The 25,297-nt window shown below is 32.1% G+C and overlaps 1 protein-coding gene across 4 annotated transcripts; it reads right to left on the bottom strand.

Moving 5' to 3' along the window:
• Window positions 1-1,772: 1,772 nt before the first annotated feature.
• LOC143232458 (DEP domain-containing protein 7-like) lies at window positions 1,773-23,640 on the bottom strand. 4 transcript variants are annotated; one of them, XR_013017535.1, is made up of 8 exons: window positions 23,519-23,640; window positions 22,265-22,467; window positions 18,845-18,993; window positions 17,434-17,945; window positions 9,496-10,016; window positions 9,044-9,206; window positions 5,981-6,251; window positions 3,119-3,255 (listed from the first exon to the last, which is right to left on the bottom strand). XR_013017535.1 is itself a non-coding variant. In XM_076467938.1 (7 exons), the coding sequence occupies exons 1-7, from the start codon at window positions 23,595-23,597 to the stop codon at window positions 3,074-3,076; spliced, it is 1,809 nt and encodes a 602-aa protein (XP_076324053.1). In that variant the 5' UTR covers window positions 23,598-23,640; the 3' UTR covers window positions 1,773-3,073. The 4 variants fall into 4 exon arrangements, 2 of the variants coding, with proteins under 2 accessions (XP_076324053.1, XP_076324054.1); XR_013017536.1 differs by lacking the exon at window positions 5,981-6,251 and adding an exon at window positions 4,305-4,767; XM_076467938.1 differs by lacking the exon at window positions 5,981-6,251 and having other exon boundaries at window positions 1,773-3,255.
• Window positions 23,641-25,297: the final 1,657 nt, after the last annotated feature.

Here is a 25,297-nt window from a genome sequence, read left to right as displayed (position 1 = left end):
CTACAGACTCTCCTCACAACAACAGAAGACGAGAGTGAAGAAAAAGGCTTGCAGTTAAACGCAAAGAAAACAGAGTGCATGGTTATCTCAAAACAATCAATTACACCCACATGTAGCATAACCGGCAAGGACGTGAGAATAAAACAAGTCGAAAGCTTCAAATATCTTGGATATACCATAACATCAAATGCAAAGAGTGACACAGAAATAAAGAAAAGAATTGCAATGTCCAAGGATACTTTTTATAAAATGAAGTCCATATTCACAAACAGGAACATAACAAATGTCACTAAAATTAACACCTTGAAATAATATGTATGGTCTGTTCTCTTATATGGCTGTGAGAGCTTGACACTGAACAAAGATACAGAGAAGAGATTAGAAGCTGCTGAAATGTGGTTCCTTAGAAGGATGCTAAAAATATCATGGACTGAAAGAAAAACAAATGTGGAAGTCATGGAACTGGCAGGATACAAAAGGTCTCTCATGAAAACTATAAGAAAGAGACAAATGGAATTTCTAGGACACATCTGTAGGAAGAATGGGATAGAGAAACAGATGCTATGTGGAAAAATAGAAGAGAGGAAAAGCAGAGGGTGTCAAAGAACTAAATATATCGACAGCCTCAATAACTATGTCACCAAGAACTCAATGAGCAACATCGAGTTGATAAGGAGGATTGACAACAGAGAAGTCTGGCATGCCATGGTCGTCGATGTCTGCCGCAGATTTGACACATGAAGGCCAGCAGCGTCTTGCCCTCGAACAAGGACACTGCCTCTGGGCAGACGCTTGTGGTTTGCAGCGTTTGACCTTTGTCGCAAGTAGGGGTTGATTGTAGTGACCTGGTATGCCTTCTATTATTATTGTATATTGTGGAGGCTTGGTTTTTTGCAAAATATTACAACTCACTGTTTTTTCTTTTGGATGTAACTGTAGTGAAGCCTTTTTACTCATCTGAGTCTGGCTCACTGTCTGTAGGGTTTAGAGTGGTATTTTTTTGAAATTTTCAATTGTATTATCAACATCTAGGGTGTTAGATTTTTTAGCTGTTACTTCTTAAAAATTATTAACTTTAAAACTTGTAATTTTTTACACAAAAAACAATCTGGAACACTAAATCTTATAACTCTCTAAACTGAACCTTGGTAGATACTGTAAAAACAAGTGTACCTGATAATAATTGCATCAGTAATTGAAATGTTGTACCTATTCAAAAAGTAATCTTACAGTAAAAGTTGTAAGTTGTAATATCTTTAACAACGTTTTGAATGTAATGGTTGTTTGTATTTTGTGAAAGCTACACCAGGGCTATCTGCACTAGAAACTAATGTTTGTATTTCGTAAAAGCTACACGAGGGCTATCTGCACTAGAAACTAATGTTTGTATTTCGTAAAAGCTACATGAGGGCTATCTGCACTAGAAACTAATGTTTGTATTTTGTGAAAGCTACACGAGGGCTATCTGCACTAGAAAGTAACGTGTGGAGTTTTTTCTCTATACAGTTATATGACTTGTTTGTAACACTATAAAATGTTTTTATGATAGTTTGTTTACATAAGAGAACCAAATTTATTACCGATGTTTTTTTTTTTTAATTTTCATGCATTCTTCAATCATAAGATACTAGAACAAGTCATGAAAAACCAATTTACAATTCAAGGTATATTTTATCTTTGGTAAAAAGCCCTATATGGCTAGTTCTGCAATTACTTCTACTGCTGCTGATGGATTATGTCAGTGATTGTTAACTAAAGTAAATGTCCATATATTTGATCAAGCAAATTCTTTATTACACAGTGTATTGTGCTGTAGCTGCATAAATTACATTCTTATTGGATAAACACTGGAAATATAAGCATTGAGTGAAACATTAAAAACTAACCACCACTGTCCAAGTAATAGATCCCTAAAATGCACTAATAAAAAATACTGAAAAAAATTAACTTCTCACTTGTTTTTGTCTTCATCAGTGCCATAAACAAAGATGTCATCTTACTAAATTTTCTGAATGTTTAGAAATAAACTTGAGTCAGAGCTAAGTTGATACACTCAGTGGATATTACAATTACATTCATATTTAGAGGAGTTTATGAGAGCGATATGACACAGGTTTTACTTAGTAACAAATTTTTTCATAAATGCTTATTTTCCAGCTTTTGACACATTTATTGATTCTGTAAACCATTATCTTTTCCAACACAACCTATAACCTTACTAATTCATAATTACAAAATGTAGAATTGATAACAATTTCTTTAGAAATGTGCTTCATATGAAACTGCTTGTGTGAATTTATGTAAAAAAAATATAATAAAATTTGTAAAGAAATATGTAAAATATGTTGATAGTATAGACTTGCATGCAGACCTAGTGACTGATGTTTGTAATTAAATAAAGGACAGTTAGTATTTTCTTCATTACCAAAAAACACATTATAAAAAATATTTTGTACCAACATGATTAAAATATATTTTGATAAACATTGCACAAAAATAACAGGTTTACATGAACTACAGTTTGACAAAAGTCTTCTATTTTCTACTATCTCTTTCAGGTTTAGATGTATTACACATACAGGATTATGAAACACTGTAATCTTACTTTATATTTGATGTGATAAACCTCACCAAAGTAAATAACTCTACCATTATCTCATTATACTGAACACAATATCTTTTAGTTGTATAAAGATAATGATTTCAGCTGTAGAAAAAAAACAATAAAACTTATCATAATTCACTAAAAAAAGAAAGTTAGAGGTTGTGTGAATCAGAATTACAGAATAAATCATCTGTTGTAGATTTTTACATGTAATCACATTAGTAAAAAAGCACTTTCCAATGTAAATGAGATTAAAAACAATATATTCAACACATCAAAAACTGCAGTAAAATATAAATATTTAGCTGAAAGAACAGCAAAAATGTTGTTAAAATATATTTTCTAGAAACATATATACAAATTTTTGAGTAAATCATACATTTTTACTACCAACCAACTTCTTAACATTTAGAAAATTGAAAGAAGTTTTCTACTACTCCAAAATTACATTTTTACTGCATGAAATCATTAGTGAACAGGAAACAACAGATAATATTGCTCAGGATGTGCCTTCTCAAATTTCTTAATCCAGGACCTTTTCCTTTTTTCTGAAATATTGCTATTCAAAACTGAATTCATAAGCTGTTGGAGGGCTTGAGCAGTGATTGTGGTATGTTGTTCTCTGATTATTTGCTGACAGAAAACTGGACCTAAAGGGAGAAAAGAATGATGATAGTCCAACTGCTTCAGTGCTTAGTTTAAAAGAAGAAAATCATGCATTAAATGATTAATTAATATACAACAAATGATAATTCATGGAACCAGATACAGGAATATTAATACCTACATTTGACTCTTCAGTTAAATTTATATTCTGATATCAAAACAAAATTATTTTCCAATTATAACATGTTGATTACTGACATCTGTATTACAGTTTGACAAAAGTCTTCTATTTTCTACTAATTCTTTCAGGTTTACATGTCCTACAGTTTGACAAAAGTTTTGTATTTTTTACCAACTCTTTCAGGTTTGAATGCACTACAGTTTGACAAAAGTCTTATATTTTCTACTAACTCTTTCAGGTTTAGATGTATTGCAGTTTGACAAAAGTTTTGTATTAAGTCATCCCTTAAGTAATGTCCGATTTCAGGTTCAAAAAAAGAGAAAAGATTTCAAATGCTTTTAACGTTATTTAATCAATAATATATATTCCATTATTATTAATTACTTCCTGCTAACGATTCACAAGCTTCTGAATGCCACTTCTATAAAATTCTTGGGGGTTGGAGGTAAAGAATGTAGAGAGGGTAGTTTTGACATCTTTTCTATCAAGTTAGTTCTGAAAACTTCAGAATAGATGATAATACAATGGGACAAGGTCTGGAGAATAAGGAGGATGTGGAAGTTTTTCCTGGTTTAGCTCTTCAATCTTTGCACATATGATCCTTGCTATATGGGGCCATGCATCATCCTGGTGTAACCCAACACCTTTAATATTGATCAAAGCAGGGCTCTTTTCTTTCAGTGCAACATTGAAGCACTCTAACTGTTGACAATACAAGTCTAATGTAATCGTTACATTAAGTGGCAGTAACTCAAAGTGGATCACACCAAATATTCCACCAAATGCTTAACAAGACTTTCCTAGGGTGAAGTCCATTTTGGGGTGTGCTTTAGCCAGTTTACCACCACTGAGCCATTGTCTGCAGCACTAAATATTTTTATACTATATTCATTTTTATCTCCAGTCACTAACCTGTCCACAAAAGGTGAGTTACATCCACAAGAATGCAAAGAAGTGCAAATGTCCACTCTTGCTCTAAGGATGGCTTCTGTCAAATCATGGGAGACCCATTTTCCAAGTTTTGACATCTTTCTATGCTGTTGCAGATGACAAACTGTTTAATGGGTTAAATTAAGCTCCTGTGTTAGTTCTTCAACTGTTACAGCACAATTTTCATCAAGAGCAACCAGCAGCAATTCATCATTAATCTCAACACAACGACCTGAATGTGATGGATCACTTAAGCTGTAATCATCTGAACTTCTAAAACCACCTTTGACATTTTCTTTCATTGAGAGAGACTGCACCATAAACACCTTGAATGTTTTGTGCAATTTCTGCTGCACTATCACCTTATTTAAACTCATAAAGCACTATATGCCTAATGTGCTCCTCAAAAACATCCATCTTCATAAGGGTTTATTTCATTAATGATCTGAAAAAGTGGAGTTGGGTTAGTTTCTTTTATTTGTCTCAACATTTATATACACGTCTATTACACTCTTTAGTCATTAAAGCCTTCTACAAAGTCAGAAATGATGATTCACTTTCTATATTAATTTTCAACATTACTTATGGGAAGACCTGATATTTTCTACTAACTCTCTCAGGTTTAGATGTATTACAGTTTGACAAAAGTCTTGCATTTCCTACTAACTCTTTCATGTTTAAACGTACTACAGTTTGATAAAAGTCTTGTATTTTCTACTAACTCTCTCAGGTTTAGATGTACTACAGTTTGATAAAAGTCTTGTATTTTCTACTAACTCTCTCAGGTTTAGATGTATTACAGTTTGACAAAAGTCTTGTATTTTCTACTTAATAAACCATCTATAATATTGTAATGATCTTCTACAATTCCTAATTAAAGATTAGCATGAACATTTTAAACACAAATTATTCTTTAAAAGCCTACAAATAAATAAAGCTTTTAAAACAAAGATATTAAACTTAAGAGAAATTATGTTTTGGTATTGTTAACTTATTCTGCACATTTTCTCATACCAAAGGAAACACAAAAGTGCTAAAATATTCTTATGGAGTTAATTTTACCATAAAGTAGAGTATGAATTATCTGTCACTAATAAAACCTTCAAGGAACAAAAGTGTTCAGCTTATATGTATATTAATTACTACATATCATACAAGATAATTATTATTTCTTTACATCAATATGCACCATTCACACCAAACATTACTTGAAAATAATAGAAAATGAAGTCATAGATGTTAAAGATTTCTTCTTCACTACTGGGATAAATCTGAGGTTATTGATATAACAATAATAGCACTAAAAACTTGTAGGACTTTGATATATTTTCAATTTTTAACTGCAATGAGAGACAAGTTTTACCAAAAACAATACAATAAACTGATAAAAAGAAAATGCATCATCATTAACAAATGCTAACCAAGATCAATTATTTAAATATAAGAGTTCACATTCAAATATAATATACAAAAAACAAAAATTTACCTATTAAAATATGACCACCAATCAGAATAACATGTGAAAATAGAGGCTTCTGGCATAACCTAATTCAAGTGTGCTCCATATGTAGCTGAATATACAGATATCTTTCTTCTAAATAATACTGCCATAAGACTAAATAAATGAACTTAATATAGTTATAAGATGATAAACATACATCAGAATTTTAATTTGAAATAAGACCTGGCATGGCCAGGTGGGGTAAGGCGTTCGATTTGTAATCTGATGGTCACCGATTCGAATTCCCGTTGCACCAAACTTGCTTGTCCTTTCAACCAGGGAGGCATTATAATTTGACAGTCAATTCCACTATTAGTTGGTAAAAGAGTAGCTCAAGGGTTGGCAGTGGGTAGTGATGACTAGCTGCCTTCCCTCTAGTCTTACATTGCTAAATTAGGGACAAGCTAGCACAGATATCCCTTGTGTAGCTTTGCACAAAATACAAAACAAACAAACAAACTAATTTGAAATACACAAAGCTCAGTTACTCCACTTTCAATTTCAAATGAGAACTAAAGATACAAATTTCATTAGATAAGTAACCACAAACTAGGTATAAAATTTAACACAGATAATTATTCTTTGAAATTTCTCATAGTACACCAAAAGTTTACAACTACACAAATAATTCCATAACACTTCTCACTTATTTTGGAACTAACTTAAATGTACATTAAATTGTTTATTGAATCATTATATTTCTGATAAAAACTGTAATGCTATCATAATTTACTCATCTTTTATTTGTTAAGCTGACTTTCTGTAGCTACCACAGTTTAAGAGTAACATATACTATAAATTATCAATAAAACACAAAATTGCTCCCCACATTATAAGACAGTAATGAACATGCAGTACAAGACTACCATGGGTTAGTTTTCCGTAACTTACAGTTGTCCAAGTAAACCACTCAACTTTCCTTTTCTTCAGTGCATATGGTATGTGACAATTAGCCATGTTTTTACACAAAAAATAACTTATAATATAGTGAGATAGATGGTTATCATTTAGAAAGTGGCTGAGGGCTAACAGTTCTTTTGAAATCAGATAACAGTAGATGGAGATAGCATGCACAAAGTGGAGTTGTGTACAAGCTTGGCTTTTTGTGGTTTCGAAGTGTGTTTTGTTTATACAAAACCAGCTTTGCCCCATTAAATGGACCTTTTAGAATTTTAACTTAGTTTAAACATTTGAATGTTTATATTTTAACTTAATTTGCTGCAGTTGTTTTCCTTTTGATTTTACATTTAACTTTAGTTTTAGAATAATTTAGAAGAGCGAACAGAATGAGCTGGCAAGATAAATATTTCTTCATTCTTTGACAAATAAACATTTGTCCTTCTGTTTTCTCTCTGTGCATAATAAAGACTATTGACTTGGTCAAATACAGTGGTACCTCAGTTCTCGAACGACTCCCTTCTCGAACAATTCGGTTTTCAAACATATTGATTGAGAAAAAAATGTCTTGGTTGTCAAACTTAAACTCGGTTCCTAAACCAAACTGTAATGCCCCAAACCCCCGATATAACTCGACTGATGACCTGAACGATCCTTCGACCATTTTCGGCCCACGCCAAGCTTGCCCAAAACATTTTACCCGCACTTGTCACTCAGTCCACACCTCTGCTAAAATCTGCTGTGAACGTTCTCGTTTTTCAATGGTTTTTTTTTTTTGTTTTTCTAAATTTTCTGATTAAATAAGCCATCATGGGGTCAAAGAAGGATAATGAAAGCAGCAAACCAAAAAGAAAAGTTGTTAGAACCACAATAGAGGTGAAAAAAGATCTCATAGCAAAGTGTGAGAGTGATGTTCGCATGTCTGACCTTGCTACACAGTTTGGTATGGTGAAGTATACAGTCTGCACCATACTGAAAAATAAAGAGGTCATCAAAGGAGCTGATGTTGCGAAAGTAGTGACAGTGCTTACGAAACAAAGATCACAAACAATGGAAGTGGTAGAAAAACTGTTGCTGATTTGGGTAAACGAAAAACAATTAGCTGTTGATAGCATTTCTGAGATCACTACTTGTGAGAAATCAAAGCAGTTGCATGCTGACCTCCTGAAAAACACCCCTGGAATGAGTTCTGATACAAGTGATGCCTTTAAGGCAAGTAGGGGGTGGTTTGAAAAATTTAGGGAGAGAAGTGGCATACATAGTGTGGTGAGACATGGGGAGGGTATTAGGCAGAAACAAACCTCATTAGACAAGTTTTTAGTGAGAAATAGGTCCAGTGAGTCTCAAGCAGGTTGTAGCAGTGCAAAGAGACAGAAAAGAGAAAGAACCTCAGAAGGAGAGTTACCTGACATTTTTATGAAAAGTGACTCCCCTTCCAAATGATAATAACCCTCCTACTCTTCATGATCCTCACCACCTTTCACTGATGCCATCAACTCTCCTCAGCACAGGTAAAGTGCAGTTAAATTTAAAATTGATTCAGTTTTCGAACAGCCTTCTGGAACGGATTAAGTTCAAGAACTGAGGTACCACTGTATATGTATCCTCTTTCTGAGAACAGAAAAAAGACAGTAAGTACATGCCCAAGTCATAAACATTTATTAAAGACAAAAGCAAAAGGATGTGTTTTATTCAGAGTTTAGAGTGAAATATAAATGCATTCTGTAATTCAATATTTTCAAACCCCCAATCAGCAGGCCTTAACATATTAAGCTAAGGGAAATCTGTGACCCAGAAATTACCATAGAGATAAAATACCAAGGAACAGAAAATGCTGAAATCCATATAATTACCACTCTAAGAACAAGTATGAACTGTACACAATAAACATTTCATAATTTGTTATTGCAAGAACATGTTGCATTCCAAGAAAGTTTATGAAAACATTATTAAGATAGTCTTTGTAGCAAAACTAAAAATACTAGATCATTTATTTAATTTAAGAGGTAAAATTTCCTAATCTGAAAGATTATCAGTTTATTCAACTACTACATCTAAATTATCTTAGTTTTGGTTCCATTTTTTTCAAAATCAGTCAATCACAAATAAATTTTTGCCAATAGTTTCCATTCATCATAACACTTTGTTTCAATACTTATATTTTCTAAAAATAAGATTGATTATTTTAACTTTATTACTGAGAAAGTATAACCTGTTCTTGCATGATGGTTCCATAAGACACAAGACTTTAGATGATACTATCACCTTCAGTGCCATATAAGAAAAAAATTATTCTGTGTGTAATATTATCAACTATACTTACCTTCTGTTATGGAATGAGTAGTTAGCCATTCAGGTAGAGAAAGCAAAGATGGTATTCTTGAGATTAAGAAGTCTAGGAAGTTACAACTATGGTCAAGAGAGATTAACAGGTGAGATAAGACAATATCTGAGAAGTCTCGAAGAATAGCTTCATGATTTGATAGCTGTCAACAAAAGGACAATGAAACATGAGCTAAACAGAATTAGTTTTAAATGTCAAAGACAGTCAAGCATGATTAGTACAAGAAACTATAAAAATCATAAATATTTCTTGTAGATATCTACATTTGTTTAAAAAAAGCAGGTTATAGCTTTCAATATTTTATCATAAAAACCACAGATTTTATGTGTTACTACAAAAGACATTTAAATTTTATCAGATTACATATCTTTCAAACTTATTATTTCCTTTAATAAAAAAAACAGCACTTTGAATTAAATACATAAACTCACCTGTTTATCAACAACAACCAATACATCATTTGAAACCAAGTCTAAAAACTGAAGAAGTCTAAGTAACTGATGACGTCGTTGCCATGGCAAAATGACTAGCAACAACTGTACCACTTCTTGTGCCTGAGTAGGTTTATTTTCTCTCAGAAGCTTTATAATAGCCAGGTATATCTGTAAGTAGGACACAGGAAAGACTGATGATGGCAATCTGTGGCAGTACTCTACAACAGCTTGATAACAATGCAGCTTGCAAGCTTGTGCTGACCACAACTTATCAATACCTTCTGGAGGTCCATCCATACAAGCAGTTGCCAATTCAACCCACGGAATTCTCCACAAGGCCTGTCGAACAACAGATTTAGTAAAGGAAGAGTGAGTGACTTCATTCTGTATGATAACAGTTTCTTTAGATGGACTGACTTTTGGGAGATTATACGGAGTCATCAGAATGGGTTCCAAGACAGGGATGTCGACCAAAGTTAACAAGCGGCTGAGAGCCCTTTCTCTTATGTGTTCTTGAACTGTAAAACAAATTCCATCAAGCGTTCAAAACATCATCAATATACTTATAAACTTCATGCTCATTTCACTTTACTTTTTGAGTTTGTATATCATCAAATTAACTAAAACTTACACATTAGATATGCATGACTATTTAACTCTCTCAACTTGACTATCTACATAACCTGTTTGTACTTGTTTAAAGTCTAAGTTTTGATGCTACTAACTTTTAACATAGTAAGTACATCTTAACAAAACTTGGCACACTTTCACTAAACATTGCAAGTCTTTCACATACATAAAAATAATTTTTAGTGATGCATTTTTAATAAATTAAAAATTATAAATTAATATAGTATTTTTTTCTAGTCCATATGTAAAGTTATTTTCACGTTAAGATTAAAAATACTCTTCTTCATCTCAACTTTCATTTAAATAATCTCTGAAACCTCAAGTGTTTTCAGTAAACTTTATATTTTATCTTTTACTTTCTCTACACTAACACTCTTTGAGATCTGTCAATTTAACCAAATTTGTAATCACCCAGATAAATTGAAATAAGTCTAAATTACCATTTTTTTTCTTTTTAGAACAACTTCAAATTGTTACACAAATATACATTTGTTTATACTAAGTAGATTTAAACTTGTAACTGTATACATCTATTTATACTTAGATTTTATTAGTTTATTTCCCTTTCAACCATATCTAACTAGTATTCATGTCATTATAAGTTGTACATGACTTGGGAAACAAAAATCTCACATAAAGCTATTAAATTAACTTATGCACAAGTTAGTTTAAGCTGCTCGCATGCATGCCTGGTAAAATGCTTTTATTATATTACTTATTTTACCTAACCTAACCGTAACAAATCCTACAGATATCCCTGTTTTCACATTTTAGTTACTTTTATAATAATAAATAATAAACATGAGAAACAATAAAGTACTTCTTTTTCTTGTTGTTGATGACACTTAACCCTAGCTAAAGTTAGTAATGCACTAAATGTTTAATTAAATAATGCACCATACTATACTATAATAACAGCAAAAAGGAAACAATTTCCCCTAATTATCATATTTTTTCTTGCTTTCAAACTATACAAGAAGAGCTGTTACAAATCTATCCAAGCTAACTATTGTGATTCCTGTAGGAACTGAAGTTGTACTACAAGAGAAATTGATACCTGAACTGAAGTTGTACTATAAGAGAAACTGATACTTATCCATTCAGAACACAATGTAATATAATGTCATTTGATAACTGATAATCTTGACTTTCTGTTGGTTATACATAATACAGTTTAAAGAATAACAGAAAACTATTAACAAATCCTGAAAGAGAGGATGTGGCAAAAGGGGTCTGATTTTATATTTAATGGGTGAATAACCAAACAAGATTGAAGGCTATAAACACATTATGGTTTGTCTAAGAATACTTTATAGTGAGTAATTTATGTTAAACTGCATACTTATTGGAGGGGTGGGAATATAATAGAGATTAGGGTATGCCTAGAAAAGTAAAAAAGTCACATTTTTCACACTAGGGGAAATTCAGTATTTTAAAATATTGACTTATAAAATTAAGCACTTAAAACTTGTATATTATTAAAATATGGATTATTAACTAAAATATCATTATATTAGTTGACATAACATACACAAAAATTTTAATGTAAGTCACTGAAACCTTAAGACATGAGCAGTAAAGGATAGCCAAGGTAATACAAGTATTATAGTTTAGATAATTAGGTATAGTGCAAGTGTCATATTTAGTTATTTCAGAAGAGGCAGTTTATCACAGATTTTTTTACATAACTGCACATGAATATTTTGTGCAGTTCCAATTTGATTTAATATCATAATAGTCAAACCTTCTGAATTTTTCTCACTGCTTTAATTACTGAGTATTATTATAACATTTATTAGTGTGTGGAATGTTTGAGACTGCTGTTGTATGTGTATATATACATGTCAATATAGTTAACTAGACAAGGTTAGATTGATAGGTTTTGTCTATATAATTGTGCTTTTAATCATAAAGAGTGTATAGTGGCAACTTTTAAATAAATTATCACAGATTGTATTATTAAAACAGAGTACAGATGAAGTAATTTGCTTCAAAATAATTGAATTGGTTTGTGTGGACTGAAGAAAAAGACAATTACTTAAAGATATGGATACAGCTGTGATAATCAACAGTATAATAAACATGTGTATATGCATTTGACTTGTTTTAATATACTGTATTTTTATGCAAGCAAACAGTGAGTTATGTACAGTCATGTGAAAAAGTTAGAACACCCTATGAAAGCCTGTGTATTTGTGTAACATTTTTGGATATATAGATATTTATTCTCAATTTCAACAATACTGAGAGATTATAGGAATATAACTAAACAATTAAAACTGAAGAAAAGACTTTTCAAGATCTTCTGTAAATGTAATTCTAGAAAAATGCATACTCTAACAGAAGAAAAAGTTAGGACACCCTACCCCCTAATAGCTAGTGTTACCCCCTTTGGCTGAAATAACTGCGGTGAGATGCTTCTTTTAGCCATCTACCAGTCTCTGACATCGGTCTGAAGAAAGTTCTCCCCACTCCTCAATGCAGAATTCTTTCAGCTGTGAGATGTTTGAGGAGTTTCTTGTATGTACAGCCCAGTTCAAGTTACCCCACAGCATCTCAATGGGATTAAGACCTGGGCTTTGACTCGGCCATTCCAGGACTCTCCATTTCTTAGTTTTCAGCCAGTCCTTGGTGAATTTACTGGTATGTTTTGGGTCATTGTCATGTTGCAGGGTGCAGTTCCGCTTCAGCTTTAACTTTCATACAGATGGTCTCACATGATCCTCAAGCACCCTCTGATACACACAGTAGAATTCATGGTGGATTCTATGATTGTGAGCTGTCTGGGTCTTGCTGCAGCAAAGCAGCCCCAAACCATGACACTTCCACCTCCATGCTTCATAGTTAGTATGAGGTTCTTTTCCTGGAATGCTGTATTTGGTTCATGCCAAACATGTCCTCTGATCTGGTGTCCAAATAATTCAATTTTGGACTCATCTGTCCAAAGAACATTATTCCAGACGTCCTGGTCTTTGTCTACATTCTCTCTGGCAAACTTCAGTCTGGCCTTGATGTTTCTCTTAGAGAGCAAAGGTTTCCTCCTTGCACACCTCCTATGCAAGTTAAACTTGTGCAGTCTCTTTCTGATTGTAGAGGCATGCACTTTCACATCAACAGTAGCCAGAGGCTGCTGTAGGTCCCATGATGATATGTTAGGGTATTTGGAGACCTCTTTTAGCATCTTGTGGTCTGTTCTCGGGGTGAACTTGCTTGGATGACTAGACCTGGGCATGTTGGAAGTTGTTTTGAAAGCCATCCACTTGTTGACTATTTTCCAGATATTGGAATGGATGATTTAAAAATCTTTTGAGATCTTTTTAAATCCCTTACCAGACTAATAAGCTACTACAATTTTCTTTCTGAAGGCCTCAGACAGCTCTTTTGCTCTCACCAAGTGTGATACACCTGTGTGTTAGTTGAGCCATTTTAAGTGGGAATAAATGTGGGGGGTCCTAACTTTTTCCTCAGTTAGAATATGCATTTTTGTAGACATATATTTACAGATCTTGAAAAGTCTTTTCTTCCATTTTAATTGTTTAGTTATATTCCTATAATCTCTCAGTATTGTTAAAATTGAGATTAAATATTCATATATCCAAAAATGTTACAGAAATACACAGGCTTTCATAGGGTGTCCTAAGTTTTTCACATGACTGTATGTTAATATTAGTTTTCAAAAATGCCAACTGTGGGGTATACTCCTGTGTAGATAATATGGTATTTTGTTTTTAAGACTGAAATTGCCAATTTTCTGTTCTGAGGATTTATTTACATTGTTATTCATGTTCAGTGTGTGGAACAATTCATCAATTGGCCATAAAGCAATGCCAGTCATTCTCTTGTCAAAGGACAAAGTATAAATACTGCAACTTAATTAATTGCTCACATATTTCAAGACAAGTAAGTGTCATTTTCAGTGTGTTCCATTTCATCACCATAACCTTTGACATGTAATTATCAATTGTCTTCAGGTCAGTGTGCATATGGTGTTGTTGCTTTATATAGTATTCTGGGGGGTTGTGGAGGACATTTGCTGATTGGCAGAAAGACTTTCTGTTGATTCAACCAATGGTATCCATAGGTTACTCATTAAGTAGGGACTTTGAATTAGATGTGAGTAGCCTGCAACTTCCAATATGGTTTTGTTGCGTTTCCATAATGTAAAATGATTATTTAAGATAATGTTTCTTGTCTTGCAAGATATACTCTCTCTGCAGTGCTATGCTAAAAATATTAAGACATCACAAATCAGCATCTCATGACAACCACAGCAGGAGTAAAATTATGGTAGAATGGCATGCAATGTATAACATATTGACATTACTTGGCACTTTTAATGTAATGTGATGCCATGAGAAATAAATTACTGAAATGAAGGATGGTAAATAATGACCCTTGCAAATGTAAAACATTCATACTGAAACATTTACCATAATTATAAATGCTTATTGTAATGAAAATTTAAATCTTGTATGTGATTTTACATACATGTCAGTTGAAAGAACATACACTGTGTATAATGTATGATAGAAACCTAATAAAGACCAGATGACTAAATAAAGACAGGAAAGATACAAGCAAAATACATAAGTTGATTGAAAATACATTCAAAGCTGAAATATAAGAAGTACAACAAATGGTTCTCTCATCAGCATTAAATAGACAATTGTGGAAGAGAAAAGCACTGAATGTTTATTATACATGTTGTCATAAAGAAAGAGTATATGAAAATTTGGCAGTGAAAATAAGCCTGGTGTTACTTTATAAAATAACATAGACTAGACACCAGACTAATAGCAGTATCATTCTAAAAAATAACTGATTGCACTTTTAATGGAAGCAACAAAGACTAGGGTTAAATGACTTTTTGTACAACTGAAAGAAATATTTACAAATTAGCTATATGGCACTTGTTGAGAAAACTGACAAACACCAGAAATGTGTGTAAAACATGTTTTTGATCTAGATCAAGAGCTTCTGATTTGATCCAAAGTTGCTGTAAAAGATGACTGCACTCCAGCATATGAAAAGAAAAAAAAACCTTTTCAGCACAAACTCCCTATAAGTTAGTACTGCTACCCCTTATTCTAACAGTGTACTTAAAACATACTGTGTGATATCTGGGAATACAGTTATGTTACAGAAGACTAACTGTAAACTTAGCAAAATTAATAGTAAAATTATCACAGTTATTGAAAGATATTCTAGAAGTTTTAATTAAGTTAGTAAAACATAACTAAGTGTGAATGTATTTCCTTTATTAACATTGTTTGCCATAGTGTCTATATTGATGAATCTTGTAGGAGGTTTGATTAATGAACAATTAATCATTCAGAAAAAAGAATTTAATGATTTTGATACAGAACTATTTCATGATAAATTTGGTAACACTGATATTGATGAATACCTGAAAACTGTAGATTAAACTTTTACTTTATTCTGAACATAAACATTTTGAGAACTGGCAGCTTGTGTGCTTAAGCCATGATTGCATAAGCCTGAATTAAAAATAAATTCTGTGATGAGAAAACCCACATTGTTCACTCCTGTACTAGTGCTTTCTCTACCCATACCAGCCATTTTTAAATATATAATAAACAAATTTATTTTAATTTGTGTGAAGTCAAACCCAAAAACTATGCCTACTCAACACTCATCACAATACATTCACTCCATAAAGATGTGTTCAGATTGTGGATTTAGAATTTCTAAGACATGTATGTCTGTTGTACTTAAAGATACTTGAAAACAAAGAAATACGGATCAACCTAAGAAACCAGAAACATTTAGAAACAGACCTGCAATAAGTTATATCCCAACCAAGATAAGCAAAGTGAGATGTAAAGTAAGAGTGAGGATTCACAAGCACAACATTCAGTGGTTAAAGTCTGGGATGAGGCAACAGGGTATAGGATCAGAAGATAAGGCTTCCAGTCATAACTCCCATTCAACCATCGCATGACTCATGTAGAATTAAATAAATATTCCACACAAACATATACCAGCCAAGTCACCAAAAGCAGTACTTATTGGTTTATTTATGGTCAGAATGTTGAAGGGCATTAAGAAACCACTGTCAAGTAAATAAATGTATTATGCAAAACATAAAAGTGTGCTTTAGACATGACAGCCTTGTGGTAGGGCCTAAAGCAGTAAAAACTATGCTACAGGGCTACTGTCAAGATGCATGATCATCATGATTATGCATAATGGGATGCATGGGCTGAAAAAGATGTGATGAGACTTCAACATAATTTTAATACAAAATACTCAACTGCTATAAAATGTGAAAATATTCAGAACATTCTTCACTACTTTGTCTTGAAAAATAGTAAAATGAGCAAATCTCTAATTGTAATGTAAGTGCATCATAAAATAAGGTGACTATGGCTATTTAATCTAATGTTTTTAATTAATTTACTGTGTCACGAACATTGATAATCTGTACAGTACAGAATGTAGGGATTCACAGACAGTGTTAAAACATCATAAATGATCTTTTCATTTGATTTTGCAAGTTTGGTAAATATCTGAACGATATTTCATTTTTTATGAAGCAAATATCCAAGCAGACTTATAAATGCTTGCAATATCACCAGATTTTATCAATAGTAGCAAGTACATGTTTGTGAATTATCTAAATCTCTCAAACAATACTATTTCTGTCACTTTTTTAAGGTTACTGTTGTAATCATATACCGTATTATATGAAACTTTTAAGTGCTTTACACAGCAAATATGATTATGACAAGTTCTTTAACTGAAGAAGGATATATAATTGAAACGTGCTTTATGTATAGAAAGCCAATAATACTAAGATAAATTGATTAGGTAAAGGTATCAATGCAAAAAGGTCTTCATGTATATACACCAAAACAAAAAAATACATATTTTGCAAATGTAGAAAAACTACTGTAAAAGAAAAAGAAAAACTTTCTAAAAATATATCCAATAACAAATATATCAAAATGTCACTGTAAGAAAGTGATTTATGTAAAGATAGTATTTAGCATATTTTATGTAACTAATAGGTATGCCATATAAATATAAAATCACTATCATTGTAACAAACGTTTTCATAAATATAGTTGAATACTTTGCTAAAACAACTTCAAATAACCAGATATCAATCACAAGCACTTTACATACATAAATGTTACATTTTTAGGCAATATAACATTTTGCTTATTTAATGCTGTATTACATTATAAGAACAAATTTCTTATACATATCAAGAAAACCCTTTTTTAAATCTAGCAACTTAACGAATATTCTAACCAAACTTTCAGTGTTTAAATGCTGTACCTTTTTGATTCTCATCAAAGTCGCCTAATTTCTGACCAGTAAGTTGAACAGCAGAAGAATGTTCTCTGGGAAGTATGCGAGGCTTTAACCGTGCTAGAGAAACACGTAAGCTACTTCGAGTTAAGAAACTGTTCTTCCTTTTTAAGCATGGCTGAAGCTGTGAAAGGTTTCTCAATTTATTATTACTACTGTCCTGAAATCGTGACTGTAAGGCAAGAGTAAAGCTATGCCTTCGCCCCAAGGTTTGAGAACAAGATGAACTTTGTGAAATCTTGCGAGTGAAATCTTTATTAAGAAGAGACAGCGGAGATCGAGTGATTGATTCTAATGTTGTACATTTTGAACAGTTTATCATTGATTCAAGATCAACTGAGGCAGCCTGTTTTTTGAATGATGCCCTACGATGTTTAGGCAATGTTATCTTGGATACAGGAGACGCTGAATGATAGTTTGGATTATAAACACCAGGCACCTCCCCGGTTCTTTCTGTAGTTCTTGTTGGGAGATAAAGCCTAAAACAGAAATTAAATTTTATTTTTAAATCCATTTGTAATCTTTATGACATAAATAATATACAAATACATAAGAGTAAGGGACGAACTGTTAATGTCATGATTTTTTACAAAATCCTATAAAAAAATTTTATTATTAGTGTATATCAATAAGCTTTGTATCAAAACACAGCTTACAAGTCAACATTTTTATGTTATTGAAGCTTTAACTTCTCCATTTTAAAATGAAATATTTAAATTCTTAATGTATCAGAGTCGCATGATTTGGTAGTACTGTGATTTCTCATTTAAAGATTATTCTCTTCTTTCAGAAGTATTTCATTTAAAAGTAGGTGCAACAAATAACGATACTCCAGAATATAAACTTTCAATTTTTATTTTATTACTTGATGCTTAGAACTTAAGTAATTGTCTGTTACGTTATAATAAAGTCATTTGAGTACTAAAAAAAATGGAGAAAAATTTACATTTTATATTTTTCACCTTTTGCAACAAATTACTTTATTTAATTAGTGTTAGGATAAAAAAAGATTAAGAGATAAAGTAGGTTTATACCATTCATTTACAAAATTCTAGAGGTTATGTAAATGAAATGAGAAATCTGCTAGATGAAAAGAAATATTTTTATTCTTAGTATGAAAATCTCCTTTTCTTCATACCAACCCAGTAAAGGCTTTGTAGATAAAGAAAAATCTTTAGTAAAAATACTTAATTAGAAATTCTGATTTTTCAAGTGCAACAGTCTTATAATATTTACTAAGAGCTTGACAAATTTCATGGTTAAAAGGTTGGTCAAAATAAATAAGCATAAGTATATAGAGGTACATAGAAGTGAGTAAAAGTGTAATATTTTTTTTTATAAATTTATCATTCATTGAACAAATTTAACTACACATTACCTGCCCTTTTCATCTTCTCCAGAATGAAGTGGACTGAAGTGCCATAACTCCATTGCTAGAAATCTGTAGAATCTATTGCTGCAGTCTTCAAAGTGTTCTTTACCAACTAATGGCTCAAATATCTGGTGGTCCATCAGTGCCTGACAAACCTAGATAACCAACTTTTACAGTATTAACTTTTTTTTTTTTATTTTATGAATACAAAAATAAGAACATTCTTAGTTTTATAATTGCTTATCCAAGACTTTTTAAAATACTTTTAAACCTTGAAAACTTATTAAATGGACAGTTATCACAACTGAGTTACTTTATGTATCAATGCCACCCAACAAGATATTAAACATGGTTGTGAAGGTTTAACTTAGCTGTCAAAATGAACCACAGGAATATCACTTTGCAGTAACTAAAAATAGGCCTAACGCTATGATTGATAATGGGTAATTCCATGTCAAATCATCCAGATGTTGTAAAATTTTCCACGTGACCCCCCCCCTCAGAATGCCTTGAAAAATTCACGTGCTCATCTACCCATATAATGAAAAACTGCCAAAGATTAGATCAATATCTCTAATAGTTTCTGATTTACAGCCCTGTAAAATTTAGTTAATATTTTTTTATTTTTGGCAAATTCATTTTTGGGCAACTTTGGCTGCTTAAAGCTGCAAGAGTAATGGTGGTAGAACAGCTGAAATTTGTTACACTGACTGAATTAATCTCACAGAATTCAAAAATGGTCTCAAACCAAGTTTATCTCTCTTAGGATTTGCATAGTGAGGCAGTGAAATCACCTGAAAACCCAAAATTGTAAAAAACATTGGTTTATTTAATAAGCCATAGCTCTAAGACTTAATATGATACAAAGTTGAATTTTGTTTTCAAATTTCCTATAACATAGCAGTTGATAAATAAGCAATTGTTGTAATTAAAAGTCTATTAGATCTCCTGTAAACAAATTTAGTTGCATGCAACTTTTTATGATTTGGCTAAAAATAGCCCTACTTCAGGCCACAGTTTGACCATGTCACCAGTTATTCAGCCTTTTCAGATTTTTACCATATATTCTTACATCTCTGAATATGATCTACATAATAAATCAAAATGGTGTTCAACCTACTTTTTGACTTATAATTTTTTAAATTATCTTCTGACCATACGTTATTGACTTGAAAAAAAACTTCAATTCAGGTGTGTTGCTGTGTACAAATATAACCGTACAATTTTGAAATAATTTATGAATCCCATTGAAATATTCTAATCAGCCTTTACCATATATTCTTACATCTCTGAACATGATCTTCAAAAAATCAAGGTTGTGAAAAATAATAAATTACCAAATTTTTAGTGTCTCTGATATGTACCATTGGGCAAAGGACCACATTCAGGGCATTCAATTCTTTCTTGTCATTCAGAAATCAGTCCTGCAGAATTGTGCAAAGTTTGATCTACTTGAGCACTATGAAAAATGCAAAACTGTGACAGGTATTAGGTCACATCATAGCTTTATTCCCAACTCTACCAACAAATTGTGTATGAGAAGGCTATCAGATGATGATATGTACACAGTTGTAACTGTTGGTAGCAGCAGAGAAAGTGATGCTGCAGAAGCTCAAATAGGGTCTAATGATAACAATGACAATTATCAGCCAGGGAAATATGTGGCATGCATATACGATCATGAATGGTATGTGGGAAACATAAAAGATATCTCAGATGAACATTCCGATATGTTGGTGTCATTTATGAAGAAATCAAGAAACGAACTGTTCTCATGGCCTGCATGGTCATGTAAAGATGAAAGCTGGATTCCTTTTCAATGTATTCTTTGTCTGATAAGTGCACCTACCATGAAAGGCAGTAGTGCTCGCCACTATGTTCTAAGTCGAAGTGATCTCAACATAATCAAACTTGAATTTCAGAAATTTAATCAAGCTGTCTGAACAAAGCAATGTTTATTTGATATTGTTAAGGCTAGTTTATTGCCAAAGCAGTTTTTGAAACATTTCATTGTCACGATTATTGCAGTTTGGTGTGACTATAATCTTTCTCAGTTATCCCCTGTTGTAGCACTGTGCTTTTTGTGTGTGATTTACCTTTGTATTTATTATATTATGAATCTTAAGCTCAGCCATATCTGCATAACTGTAGTGCATACACAATATATTTGCATTGCCATGTGATCTAACTAGTTATGCCAATAAACTTGTTTGGAAATGAATTAATTCTTTCTTCTTTCTTACAACTTCATTATTTAACATTGTGAAATGCTGGTTAGAATATTTCAGTGGGATTCATAAAATTCTGACAGGTATTTTTCAAAATTGTATGGATATATCTGCACACAGTAACACACCTGAATTGAAGTGTTTTTTTTTCCAGTAAAAAACATATGGTCCGAGGATACTTTAAAATATTATAACTCAAAAAGTAGGTTGAACACCATCCTGATTTTTTTGTAGATCATATTCAGAGATGTAAGAATATATGGTAAAAATCTGAAAAGGCTGAATAACTGGTGACATGGTCAAACTATGGCCTGAAGTAGGGCTATTTTTAGCCAAATCATAAAAAGTTGCATGCAACTAAATTTTTTTACAGGAAATCTAACAGACTTTTAATTACAACAATTACTGATATATCAACTGATATGTTATAGAAAATTAGAAAAAAATTCAGCTTTATATCATATTAAGTCTTAGAGCTATGGCTTATTAAATAAACCAATGTTTTTTACAATTTTGGGTTTTCAGGTGATTTTACTGCCTCACTATGCAAATCCTAAGAGAGATAAACTTGGTTTGAGACTATTTTTGAATTCTGCAAGATTAATTCAGTCAATGTAGCAAATTTCAGCTGTTCTACCACCATTACACTTGCAGCTTTAAGCAGCCAAAGTTGCCCAAAAATGAATTTGCCAAAAGTAAAAAAAAATAACTAAATATTACAGGGCTGTAAATCAGAAAATATTAGATATTGATCTAATCTTTAGCAATTTTTCATTATATGGGTAGATGAGCACATGTGAATTTTGTCTAGGCATTCTGTGGGGGTTACCTGCAGCCCCCTGGATGGTTTGACATGGAATGACCCTAATGCAGATCCAGTCTCATTTAGTTAATATTACAGCATTTGGTCCATCACTTTTTAAACTGGAGCAGTTACACGTACAATATTTCTGGATACAACTAATTTCCATTGCATTTGCTCATCTACTAAAATTCAAACTGTGCTGTACATGCAACAAAAAATATAATTTTTCAATGAATGATGAAAAAAAAAGTAGAGAGAGAGATGATATTTGTCATCAAGTAATTCTGAAAAGTTTTCCATAATTTAAGCTCTAGAAGGAGTTTAAGTATATCTCTGTATAATAATGTATCTACTTACTCCTTTCAATAAACAATGTACATTGATATACAGTACCTTAACAGCATTTTCCCTACTAAGATCTTGATGCAAGAGCACAGATTCATTGTGTTGTAGAAATTTAAAAACAATATCTACTGCATTACTTCCAGTAAATACATTATCATAATGTTTAAGCAGATGACGCTTTTTTCCAACATCTGCATGCTGTCTCAGATGATAAATAATCTGGTACCAAAGTTGAGTGGCTCCAAATGGCCCTTGTTAGATCAAAAATGAAAATATTGTAAGTTACTATATCTATGTTCCATGAAGTTTTTACATATTAAAAACACATTTCACTTATAGTAAAACATGTGGAATCAAAAAAGTTAGTTAATCACACTTACAAAATATGATGAAACCCAAGCATTTTTAACAGGTGGAACTACTGACAGTATTATAGTTTTATAATTTTTTATATGAGCAATACATCTTTTTTAAAGACTGCAACTACCAAAATATAATGAAAAGAAACTCAAAGAACTGAGAATCAAGCAAAGATAAAAATCTTAAGGTATGGGAGAATCAGGAAGCTGGGATTTACCACAAAGTTCAGACAAAATGTCCTAGTCCATAAATAGCCAGTTTGTTTAAATGGTTGTAAAATTAACATTACATTTATTTTATTATCAGTGAAGATTCAATTATTCAGAACTGTATAGCACATGTTCATAGGAATTACTACACATTCTCTGCTCTTGAGGTTTTTCAAATATCATTGATAACTTGCAACAAAAAAAAGCAACGCTTCTATATGCAGTAAATTAATACTGTATAATTAATAATATAATGCAAACAGAATAAGAGTTGAAATATGTAATTTCTATCACATTTTTACAGTTAGTTTTTATTATTTTGCTTCAGTCTTTTACAGTTTCAGATTACATCCAAAATAACGATTATTAAGACTCACAACGTCATAAAAATAATTAACAATAGCACTGTGGCTGATGTATCTAATAAAACTTTATAAGTATAAAGTAAATACAGACAACTAATAGTTATTCTCTTAAAAACTTACTGTGATAAGAATATTACAAAAATAGATAAAATTAAAAGCATATCTAGAACCTACCAATGTACCATTAAGTTAAAGCTTTCACAGTTTACAATAGTACAAGCTGTGATTTTTATATTTAATTTTACTCAAACTTCAATTTTAGTCATCCGAAAGTTGTATTGTCGCTCATTGATAACTATGTCAATTAAATTTATAAAATATTTGAAAACTTCATTCTATAAGTATAAAAAAGTCTTTATTGAGCTTACCACTTGTACTTGACGAGTTAAAAGTTGAAACAGGTGTTTGTTCAGCAGAATATTTAAATTTACTTATCTCTTCCGCCATTGCAACAAATACAACGTCACCTATACAAGTTAAATGATTACGAAAAATTTGAAAAGACAAAATATTAAGTAATAAATTTTATTTGTATTATGAATTAATACACTATTTCACTTCAAGATTTTTACCTTAAGTAAATCGTACACACACACGCAAAGTTGAGTCAAGGTTTGTAAATTATTTGATGGGAACTTTATCGTTGAAGGAGAGAATTCAGCCAGAAGTTTGATTGTTTTCGGATTTCCCGCAAAGCTACTCGAGGGCTATCTGCGCTAGCCGTCCCTAATTTAGCAGTGCAAGACTAGATGAAAGACAACTAGTCATCACCATCCACCGCCAACTCTTGGGCTACTCTTTTACCAACGAATAGTGTGATTGACCGTCACGTGTATCGCCACCACGATTGAAAGGGCGACCCTCAGATTACGAATTTAACATCTTAACCCACCTGGCCATCAACCAGAAGTGTTTTTTTTTTTTTTTTACAAATAAGTGTTTCTACTGATCAAATTGAATAACAGACTTCAAGCTGTAAAGACAAAACTATTTTCCTATAAATTATATTTGTTCTGAACAAAAAGTAACTTTTTCTTGACAAGCTCAGAAATGTTTTTAAAATAAGGCTCACATTAGTATAATTTCTGATGACTGAAAGATTGACAATATTTGAACTAGTTACGTATTTCACAAAATTTTTTTTCAATAGGCGAATCTTTGGACCAATGCCGAGCCACAGAAATTAGAATTATGGATCTCAAAAACATTTCTTAGAATCTTAGTGTCGAACATGAGTGATTGAACACGTGTTCCTTTTCAGGAGAATAGAGAATTTTGGGGTATTGATTGATTGGTTTGGCCAGGTGGTTAAAGTACTTAACTCGTAATCTGAGGGTCGCGGGTTCGAATCTCCGTCACACCAAACATGCTCGCCCTTTCAGCCATGGGGACGTTATAAGGTCACACTCAATCCCAATATTCGTTGGTAAACAGTAGCCTAAGATTTTTGCGGTGGGTGGTGATGACTAGCTGTCCTCCCTCTAGTCTTACACTGATAAATTAGGGATGGCTAGCGCAGACAGCCCTCGAGTAGCTTTACACGAAATTCAAAACACACCAAATAAACCTGGCCATGCCGGGCCTTATACATTTAGGAAACTCAAGGTGTGACATATGAATGAGATAATTCCGAATCCCTATGCCTTCCTCGTGTGTTAACCAGCTATCTTTCTTTGGAGAAAGAAAGTATAGGGAAGGTCTATGAGAGAACAAACTTACCAAATTCTTATGATAGTACCATTTTGTTGTTTATAAAAGCATGTTGTTAGTTATTGAATGTTGTTTTTAACTTGTATCTAGTGTATTTCCTTTCTTTGAACGCAGCAGAGGTCAGCAATTTCATTTTTTTCTCAGGCCTTCTGTTATTCTGCAAAACCCAGACAATAATTCTAACGGGAACAATGCAGTTGAAAGCACATTTTAAAAAGGGAAAACATGACTTATTCAAATTATTTCATAGGATTCTAAATTTGAGTGAAAAAAAAGAGGAAAATGTCGTGATATAGCGAATATGTAATCAGTCCATTAGCTTAGTCATTGGGATCGACTTTACAATTTATTTGGCCTTTGGGTCATGCTGTCGTAAACAGAGCACACAGTTCACCAACTAGAGGAAGTTTATGGGTAGAATAAATAACTTGCACAGA

Source organism: Tachypleus tridentatus, chromosome 11 (genome assembly GCF_004210375.1).
Source record: "Tachypleus tridentatus isolate NWPU-2018 chromosome 11, ASM421037v1, whole genome shotgun sequence".
Classification (NCBI taxonomy): domain Eukaryota; kingdom Metazoa; phylum Arthropoda; class Merostomata; order Xiphosura; family Limulidae; genus Tachypleus; species Tachypleus tridentatus.
The sequence above is the reverse complement of the archived record's forward strand: the minus strand, read 5'-3'. Positions and strand labels throughout refer to the sequence as shown.

Bases quoted from the DNA above. Each gene is read 5' to 3' on its own strand.
- LOC143232458 (XM_076467938.1), bottom strand. From the start codon at position 23,597: ATGGCGGAAGAGATAAGTAAATTTAAATATTCTGCTGAACAAACACCT. The intron at 22,468-23,518 runs GTAAGCTCAATA...TGATCTAACAAG, and splicing joins TAACTCGTCAAGTACAAGTG to GGCCATTTGGAGCCACTCAA. The intron at 18,994-22,264 runs GTACTGTATATC...TTGGTTATCTAG, and splicing joins GTAGGGAAAATGCTGTTAAG to GTTTGTCAGGCACTGATGGA.